The 10,451-nt window shown below is 35.9% G+C and overlaps 1 protein-coding gene across 5 annotated transcripts in view; it reads right to left on the minus strand.

Moving 5' to 3' along the window:
* The window catches only part of LOC110021195 (D-tyrosyl-tRNA(Tyr) deacylase), a 34,380-nt gene that overhangs the window by 16,091 nt on the left and 7,838 nt on the right, over positions 1 to 10,451 (minus strand). The window contains exons 7-9 of one of the 5 annotated variants that reach the window (XM_020719602.1): positions 10,325 to 10,380; positions 10,135 to 10,188; positions 240 to 623 (exon numbers count right to left, since the gene is read on the minus strand). In XM_020719602.1, the coding sequence (XP_020575261.1) occupies positions 10,140 to 10,188; positions 10,325 to 10,380 (105 nt within the window). In that variant the 3' untranslated portion in view covers positions 240 to 623; positions 10,135 to 10,139. Of the gene's footprint in view, positions 1 to 239; positions 624 to 656; positions 687 to 3,385; positions 3,474 to 10,133; positions 10,189 to 10,324; positions 10,381 to 10,451 lie in introns of those variants that run through there. The other 4 variants (XM_020719601.1, XM_020719600.1, XM_020719603.1 and 1 more) reach the window with 4 other exon arrangements.

The raw sequence follows: 10,451 nt of genomic DNA on the forward strand, positions 1-10,451 counted from the left end.
AAAATGCTAAGAAAAAAAAATAGATATATATATATATATATATATAGATAGATAGATAGATAGATAGATATAGACCCAACTCAATTTTTTAGCAAAAGAAAAAATAAAAAATTTATTTATGAGCAACTGGCAGAAGACTAGAAAAATTAATAAATATATACTTTGACCTAAGAAGAAAACGAATCATATTATTTCGCTTCAAAATTTTAGCATGGAATAATGACAAAAAAACTGGCAACATAAAAACTTTTGAAAATTAGTCCAAAAAATATAGAGAAAATAGCAAGTATTTAAAAACCGGCCCACCGGTTTGACCGTGAACTAGCCGGAGGTCTGGTTCTTGGTGAGTTGAAAATCAACCCTACATCAAAATGTTTAGAATCGACTTGAACCGGCAGTTGAGTTAGACCGAACAACCACTCCCCCTATTTACGCGAATCAAATCTCCAAAAACCCTATTCAGTATTTTCGCTCAGGCTCCCTCATCCCGATCCCAATCCCGATCGCCATCCCCTCCCGTCACCTGCTCCGCTGGTCGCCGTCCGCTTGCCGGCGCCGCTTCTTCTCCGCCCGATCACCGGTGTCTCACCCACAACCCAGAGGTAAGTCTCCCTTCTTTGCTTCTGATATTGTAATTTTTATTAGTGCAAAAAATTTTGCTGAGTAATGTGTTGCATTGCATGTACCTATGGGATTTATTGATTTAATGTCATTAGCAATGGAAACTCATTGACTTTCTAGGCTGGTTTATCGATGTGGTTCCTTTTGTTATTTGGTGGTTTGCAAAAACTAGTTATTTTGTTGGCATAACTTGATATTTCAGCTTATGGTAATTGTTTCCTTACCTCATTTTGTGGCTAACTCATCTCAAAATGTTTATGGCTATGAAGATCTATATTTCATATTATATTTTTTATACTACACATATTGCAACATTATTAATTTATCAAGTCATTCAAGTTATATTTAATTTTTTCTTATATTTATGACATCACCCGGTTCAAACCCGGTTCAACCGTTGAACCTTGAACCTCCTCATTTATCGGTTCAATGCCCAGTTCGATTTTCTGAAACTTGAAAAATAGTTAGGAAGAATCACCATCACCAACATAGGGGTATAAATAATCCAATTCAGGCTTTAACTAATACAACGTCATTGAACCATGATATACTATAAATACAAGCTAAGCATTTATTACTAGAGCCACTAACCAATTTCCTGCATTTTTTTAATGAATGAGTATAAATTTAAATTTTTTTAAATAATTAAAAAAATTTAATTAAATAAACACTAATGCTTATCAATTTCATACATCTAAGAGTGAAATTGTGAAACAAAAGCTATGATAAACACTAATTTTTCTTGCTGACATAAACAGAGAAATATAAATGTTATAAAACAAGACAAAATATTAGGTAATATGAGCAAAAATATAATGCTTATAAGAATTATTGGGGTTTGCGGCGTGTGGAAATGATAGAACATTGTAGTTAAATCTTATGAGAATGGAGGAATCTAAGAAGAGTGAATTATGAGCGAACCAAATGACAACATTTGAGAAGAGCAAACCGTGAACAAACTGGGAGGAGGGAATGACAAATCCCAGTGCGACTTCACCTTCAAGAATTTGACCTCGCGAAAGTTGAGAGGGCTCGTAGCCTTGTAACTTTCGGGCTTCTAGCAGCAAGTGTGATAGGCAGAATAGCAAAGAGGGGGGGTGGGGTTTGTCTTTGGAATTGGAATATGTCGATGCAGGATAGCAAATATAGGGATTAGGGAACAGCGAAGTGTAAAACTGAGAGCAAGATTTATGGTCCGTTTGGGGTAGCTTATTTGGTGCGGTGGCGTTTTGAAAACGCACCTAACCTGTTTGGATAAACTGCATTTTGGCAGCTTATGCGTTTTTAAAATACTGAAAACAGTGTTTTCACACCGTACCTATCTAGGTGTGGTGACAGCTTTCTGACAGCGGTCTGACTTTTCCAAAAAAATAAAAAATTATAATAGCAGGTGCGGTGTGAATAAACTCTAAGATGGGCATTCTGCTGAGTCTGACTTGCATTTGGCACTGAGCTTGAAGACTCAGCTGCCCTCAGCCTGTTAAATCTCCTCTGAGGTGATGCAACACTACCCCTAGAATCTGTTGGAACTCTAACCCAATTAAGGGTAGTTCCTCGCCCTGTCCTGGTCGGTGGCACCAAAAGCAAGCGTTAGATCAAGACAGACACTCGCCCTTGTGAGACCTTCCATACTTGTCACATTTATTCTCTTCAAACTGAGTGTCATCTCTGCTAGATTTGGTCTTCTTAGCATTGGTATTTCCTGATTGGAAGCACTGCCAGCCCTGAGAGCCTTGAAAAAACTTATATCACTCTGAATATCTCTTCTAAAAGTCCCTCCTCCTCTGAGTAGCTTCTAAATCCAGCTCAATCCTCCTAGCCCTCTCCATCATAACAGAATAATCATTGATTCCAAGCAGAATCAATGATTGTCTAATCAAATCTTTCAACCCAAATAAAAATCAATGACACTTTTTCTTTATATTTGGAATCAACTTGAGCGCATACCTTAAGAGCATAGTGAATCATACTTCATACTCCATTATTGAGCGATCACCTTGTACAAACCAGATAAATTTGTCATGTAGTTGTCTCCTGGCTGACAATGGTACGAAACCTTCTATAAAAGCGCTCACAAACTCGTCTCACTGAATCATGCGACTGGCTCTACCCTAATTTTTCTCCTGCAACTGTCCATACCATCATCTCTCTACTTCTCACTCTAAGAAGAAAGTGGCTAAAGTAACCCTCCTTTTTGGATGACAAGATCACATCTAAGATTTTCTCCACTCTTAGCAGCCGGTTTACAACATCCACTAGACTTTCAGAAAAAAAAAGTGATCCTCTATCCTGAAATAACTTTAAGTACTAATCCATCTGACCTACTCCACTGGAACTGACCTGAGTCTGAGAGTTCCTTATCAATTGAGTCACAACAATCATCATCACAACAAATGCATCTGCATTCACAGTAATCTGTGGGGTATATCAATTTCTACTATATCATCTCTAACTTCATCCTCTTAATTTCCATATTTCTAAGATAACATAAAAAAGATTTTAATTAAACACAATCTAACCCTTTATTAATACTGCTTATAAATTAATTTAATCGTCCTAATAGCTCTTGTTGATCATGATTCAACTAAATAGCTATGAATTCACTTTTGGCACACCTGATCTGATCTGATAGATAACTATCTACAAATTTATAAAATCTTCAAATATATAAGAGTTACTAAAACTCACAGTGCAATAATATCAAAACACTCATAAATAACAACATAATCAGAAGACAACATCTCAAACCAGTGTTGAACAGTATAACAGAAAACAGTACAAAGAAACAATCATAAATATCTAGCAGAAGTGATCCTCTTCCTGTAAATTAATCAACCTATAATTTTTTTTTCCTGAAAGAGAATTAAATTCAACAGTAAGTTTGACTTAATGAATAATTATAATCTTATTATGCATTAAATTACAATGTCTATGTTGTACATGAATGACAAAAAGAAAATGCAATTCACTACCTTATAAAATTTTAAACTTTTATTTTAATTTTCTCTCTTCCCGTTTCAGTTTAAGTCTATCATTTTTTAACCTTTTTAAGATTCATAATAGAATCACTGTCATAGTTGAAGGTATCATCAAAACTATATCCTAAAGCACCCAAAAAAATGTACCTGAAGGTACCCTCAAAATTGCACTCAAAGGTACACCTTTATCTTTTAGTTTATCGTGTGCGAGCTCATTGCATTCTCTGTCAGTACCATCTGGAGGTAATATTGTATGGCTTAAACATTTAATTAACATTTCATATAAATTAAAATCCTTTAAAAATATACTTTCATATGTCAGTCATTTTCCTCCCATTTGTGAAACATAATTCAAACATTCAATTTGCAAGACAAAAATGAAATAATTATTTCAAAACATTTAATAGATGATTATTCATTTAATAAATCCTTGATTTAATACATAAAAAAAAACTCTGAAAAAATTTAATCCCTTCACTTCACTTCCTTTGAATAACACCTAAATCAATTAAAAGTGCATATAATCATAAAAATCACATCGTAAAGAAAGTCTTAAATGTAGCTAACTTATTTAAATATGTAAGAATTTTATGATTAAAAATACTAACTTCTTTTAAACTTAAGATTATTTGCCTTCCTCAAATCTCTAGGATTTATCAGCATTCAATTCCTGAGTGATTTAAACCTCAAATAAGCATTTACATTATCAATTTAGTATTTACTACAAATAATATCTCAACATTTAACTTCTTCTTATTGTATGAAGTTGATAATTTTTTACTCCCAATCGTGCGAATTAAAAGTTCTTCACTTAAATGAGTCTAATTAAATTTGACTTCTTATTAACATTATTTAATTAACAAACACACATGTGCACATCTTCATTAAATAATTTATTAAAACAGCATAACTTAAAATCATTTGGTTGTTCGCAACTCTTCCTTTTTCCTCGCACAAGGAACTTTGTGCCACTCACTCGAATTTTAGGAATTAAATAACTTCAACCTGATTCAATAAAATGTTGCATCAAACACAGACATATGTATTTATTTATATAATAATATATAAATTAACTTATCAAAATACCAAATTTACCTTTTATAAATTTGGCTGCCCTAACCTCACACATGAGCTCCATCTTCTGCACACGAAGATGGCACCCCGGTTTCCGTCTTCTGCCTCTTCCTCTGCACGAGTGTTGCAAATCCTGTCTCCATCGCACGGCTTGACAACCCTAACGTACGCAGCTTTCTCCCTCCTTCGACTTGACCTCCTCTCAACATAGTTGCAACTGCACTGCTTCGCATGACAGCAGCGCACGTAGGGCTCACCTTCTCCTTAAGGCTCGACTCGACCTAATAGAGTGTGCACGATGTCGCTCTTCTTCTTCTTCTTCCTGGCTTCGGTAGTGTGGCACTACTTGACATCACAAGCCTCGACAACGTTGTTCCCTCCTTCCTCTACATGTGAGCAGCTATGGTGGGATCGAAACAGGTAGATATACACTCGACTCCTCTTCTTCCTCTTCTTCTTCTGGCGTTACTCCTGCGGCCTTCCCTCTCGTCTCTCAGTTCTCGATTTTATTGGTTCGGAAGGGAATATGACTCTTAAGTCGTAACTGAAGAAATACGTATCCCTGCACCTTCGATTTATTATTATTATTATTATTTTCAATTATTACAGCTCGGGAGTTATTCAGACCTATAACGCACAGACACTTTTAACTAAGAAGTCGTGCAATGTCTAAAACTTCTCGGACAACGACACTTGCAAAACACACCACAGACACGTGTCGGACACATCCTTGATGTGTTTAATTTAAATAATATTAAAATAAAAGAACAAGCATGTTAGACACACAAAATTAAATTAGTGAATTAAAAAATTTTAAAAATTACTTTTTAAACACCTATAGTATATTTTTATAACTAAAATTTAAAAAAAAAAAATTATTTAAAGATTAAACATATATGTTCAACTTATTCGTCAGTTACTTTTCTCACAGACAAGTTCGAGCGGTTCGTCAATCGCTCGTCTGGGCTGATTTTTCTCGTTATAGACATCATAGTTTTTTAAAGATAATGCTATTAAATTTTTATTTTTGTATTATTCTTAATATTTTATTATATATATATATATATATATAGTTTTATTGTAATGTCGTGTCTGACACGTACCTGTATCTTATATTTGTAATAATAGAAGTGTCTTGTGTCCATACTTTGTCATGTATGTATCCCCGTATCCATGTATGTGCAACATAGGAATTTTGGGTAGAATATCCGGTTTCTGATTCAAAACTAACATCGGCAATATAACTATACGTCTTCATTCCGTACTTGGTCATAGACCCTATAAATGTTTAGGGTTGCATAAGAGAGCTAGATGTTGCTTGCTGCACAAATGGAGGACTACAGCTATAAGAGGAGCCCAATGGCAATGATAAGGAGCAGAGAGAGCCTGCAAGTTGGCTATAGGGATTCTGGCGGCTGCAGAGAGGATTCTGACTATTGGATGACAGTTGGAGAGGCTTCAACGACTGTAAAAGTGAGCAGAGGAGAACCTGTAGGCTCGAAGTTGGTTGTCAATGAAGTCCAGGGCTTAAAATTTTTGAAAGAGAGACAATGAAAGGCTTGATCTCGACCGACGTTGAAGGAAGAAGACGAAGCGGAAATCAAACGCTCTGATCCCTTCGATCCCACGCATGGAGGCTTCGTCCAAAGGTTGCAGTTGACGTAGATGGTGCATATGATGGATCAATTCGAACAATCGACTCGAACAGTGATGTAGATAATGCAGACAACAACCCTCAAATGATTCTAACAACGTCGAACTCAGGAGAAAACAAGACGAGTCGTACCTACAACTCTGATACCATGAAGAAAAAAAGTGTGACACAATACTTAATTCTCATTACCAATCTTCAACTATAAGACTACATATATATATAGCAAAACCTGTCTCTCATAATTTACAATCTTACCAAATATATCTAGCATAAACATGAAAATAAAATAATTGTCAAAAAAATATAAATAGGAAGAGAATAAAAACTAATAAAGTAGTTTCATTCGTCTCAAATTAATCCGTAGATCACTCCTTGGTTGGTCGGCCTCTGCCCACCATGAAAAGAAGGCCAGCCCTCCAAGATTTCCAAAAGGGGTGTATCGCAGCATGAAATGTTTTTATTTTTTCCGAACTTTTATTTTTAAAACATGGAATCACATAACCTCTAAAATCATACCAGAATAGTATTTGTATGTTGCTTCCATTTTCATCATAAGTAAATTCAATCTACAATAACTTTATGATGATTGACTTATTATGAAACCAGGTGAAAAGGCTATCACACTAAAAGGAAAAGCTTGTAGAGCACACAAAACTATCAAAGTTTACTCACTCATGGTATATTTGAAACAAATTAACACTGATAAAAAAAAAAGGGCATCGACACAGCTCCATGTCATACAGAATTATCTTCTCTAAAATTTCTAAGATCACCTCTACACTAAAATGTTACAATGAAAATAACTGCACTTTCAAAACAACTTCTATGCCCGGGGTAACCTGCTTATTTATAGCCAACATTTTAATTTTAAATAAAAATAAAAATTTAAACGGCACCAGAGAGGAGTTCAATGAATTGAGCAGAAGCGAATCTAAAGAATATGCTAAGACGGTGCCCAGTATAAGAACAATTTTATCTTTTCTTATTATTATTATTGTTAGGAATAAATCGGCTTATTATGTTTAGAATTAGGTGGATGAATGGATTGAGTTTTGTATCCTAGGTTTCAAATTTTAGAAAGATTTCCTACCTCTCTAATTATAGGAATTGGGAGGGATCGCCTACTATTTGATTTGTTGGTGCTTATCCTTTGTATTCGTGTGAGTTATTAGTGTTGTGTTGCTTTGATTTGGTATAATAAAATTTGTGTTTGTCGTAATTTATGGAAAAACGTGTCGCTTTGATGTTGAATCGTACCAAATTGGTATCAGAATTGTTGATTTCTAGGAGAACAACTTAATCACTTGTGACGGAGACGTCTGTACTCTGGAAGAACCACTGAAGTGCTCGAGGGTGCCTCATACAGGGTGTGATCGACGTGATTGCGGCACAGTATAGGATAGATTGACGCGACAAGAGCTTGCGGGAAAGCATCTAGGGCATCGCAGTTGGAGCTAGCAGGGACGCAACGCAGGATTGCAATCTCCTTTGTGACTACATATCTCAAAATAGTCGCGATTAGAGCCCGCTGAGACCGCTAGGGATCACGACAAATAGAGACCTTAAGCTCCCATCATTCTCCACGTCGCGATCGCGCCTTTCATAAACGATTCGTGTGATCCAGTCATTGAAAGAGCTGGCTAGGAAGCATCGACAGGATTGCCGAAGTCCCCTAATTAAGCGCTACATTCACGATTTAACTAGCTGGGAAGCCTAAGACGGGATTGCGGCTGCAGGATTAGTTTTCCTGTGACTGAATATCACGATACAGTCGCGATAAATACTACCTAAGAAGAGACAACAAAATTTCAGTGTGCAAAAATTTTGCCTTCCAGATCGAAAATTTTTCTTGAAGTAATGGCAACAAAGAAGGTAGATGATTTGGAAAATAAATTGAAGGAAGAGATGGATCAACTTAAATGTGAAACGAAAAAAATGTTCTCCATCATAGAAGGAAGATTTTACTACATGGAAAACCGATTTGAGGGCCTATTTGAGAGCTGAAGAAACTATTTGAGATGCAATATAAGATTCCGTCGGCGATTCAATTTGCAAACCCTAACTAAGAGAAGACTGGAGAAGCCTTGGCTAAATCAAAAGGTGAAGAGATTGAACAAGAGGAACACGAGGTGGATTAGAGATTTCCAATTGAGCCGGTTGGGCAAAAACATGAAGAGGTTGTGCAAGGGGTATAAAGGGGCATGAAAACAAAAAGATAGAAGAAAATATGGGAATGACTATGATCACATGAGTGAGTTTTACCCTTGATACATGAGATAAAACAATGGAGGGAGAGTGTTGGTGTGGTGAAGTTAGGATTAGGAAGTTGAAGATGTCGATCTTCAAGAGAAAAGACGCACTTAGGTCGGTGTATCGAGTAGAGCAATATTTCATGATGAATAGGCTAATTGTGGAAAAGCTTATGGTGGCAGGGTTATGTTTGGAGGGAAAATCTCTAGCATGGTTTCAGAGAGGGAGGTTGGATACATAATCCGTTCGTGGGAAGTGTTTAAGGATTGTTTGTTAAAATATTTCTGAGCCAATCGGGAAGGAGACCCACACAAGCAATTCAATGCCTTAAGTCGGGAGAGGACTGTCATGCATTATAGAGAGAGATTCGAGCTATTATCGGGACAATTGAGAAGGACTTCTGAAATAGGATTGGATGGAAATTTCATGAAGAGCCTAAAACCCTACATACGGGTAGCAATTCGACTATTGAGACCAGGGATTGAGGGAGACAATGAAGTTAGCCTAGATGGTGGCGGACAAAAATCAGATGGAGAAGACCAGCAAGAGCAGCACGGGAGAGCCACACCGAATTGCTACAAGCACGATGATACCAAAAGCTCAAACAATGGAAGTCTAGAGGGAGGCTATAAGGGACAGGAATAATGGGTCACAACCAGAAGCAACGCTCAAGTACCTTACAGAGATAGAGATTCAAAAGAAGTAAGCAAGAGATTGTGTTTTCGCCGTGAGGAAAAAATTATCCCATGATACCGTTACAAGGATAAAAAATTACAAATTCTCACAATGCGTGATGAGAAGGTAAAGAATGAAGAAATAGAGACAACTATGGTTACCCTCTTACTTTTTCCTACATTGAAAATAAGATGTCTTTTGGGGGGAGGGAGGAGTATTGTTACGCCGGGCAATTTAGCTTTTATTATTATTATTATTATTGGGTATAAATAGGCTTATTATGTTTAGGGTTAGGTGAATACATGGGATTGAGCCTTGAATCTTAGGTTTAGGGTTTGAGAGAGATTTTCTACCTCGCAAATTATAGGAATTGGGAGAGAGAGCCTGCCAATCGAATTGTAGGTGCCTATCCTTTGTATTCTTGTGAATCATTAGTGTTGTATGCTTTGAGTTGATGTTTGGGAAATAAAATTTGTGTTTGCCCTAATTTCTATGGAAAAATGTGCCGATTTTAATGTCAAAAATACTCTCTAAAACTACTAATGAAATGAGTTATTATATGTGATACCAACCGCTTGCACTTGTTCTATCATAGAGATGATTTCTGAATTACTGATTAGTTCAGTTCTTTTAATTTTGATCATATTAACGATTAGATCAGTTGATATAAGAAAAATGGGGAACCAAATGTAAACAAGCTCAAACAAAATTGGTCAGGTTTCGCTATAACTGGTTGGATAACAGTATTACAAGTATGCACTTATATCATCAAATGAATAATTTAACTCTCGGGTGTTTAATAACAATAATTTAATTTCCTTAATAAAATGAACCACCAAATCTCAAAGAAGGACACCAACAATAAAACTGATAAAAACTTACGAATATCATGTATGACATGAGGCTGTTCTATCCTCTATCGCTCCGTTGGAATTCCTAACATTTCCAACAGCTTTTAGTGAGTTGCACTTCGAAAACTAACAATATCAACTCAACATTGTCCACAAGAAACTTCTAATCATGATCAAGCAGGGTTTAAGAAAAGGAACTATAAATATTTTCCATAAGCTACCTTGTTTGTGAAGAATCAAGTTGCATAGTAACAGGGCCATCATTTACCAAATTAACCTGCTCAAATTTAAGAATAAATATAAAAATATCAAGTATTTCCGGACAAACAATATATATATATAAGTCCC

The sequence above is a fragment of the Phalaenopsis equestris genome, unplaced genomic scaffold, assembly GCF_001263595.1.
Source record: "Phalaenopsis equestris unplaced genomic scaffold, ASM126359v1 Scaffold000123, whole genome shotgun sequence".
In the NCBI taxonomy this organism is placed as follows: Eukaryota; Viridiplantae; Streptophyta; class Magnoliopsida; order Asparagales; family Orchidaceae; genus Phalaenopsis; species Phalaenopsis equestris.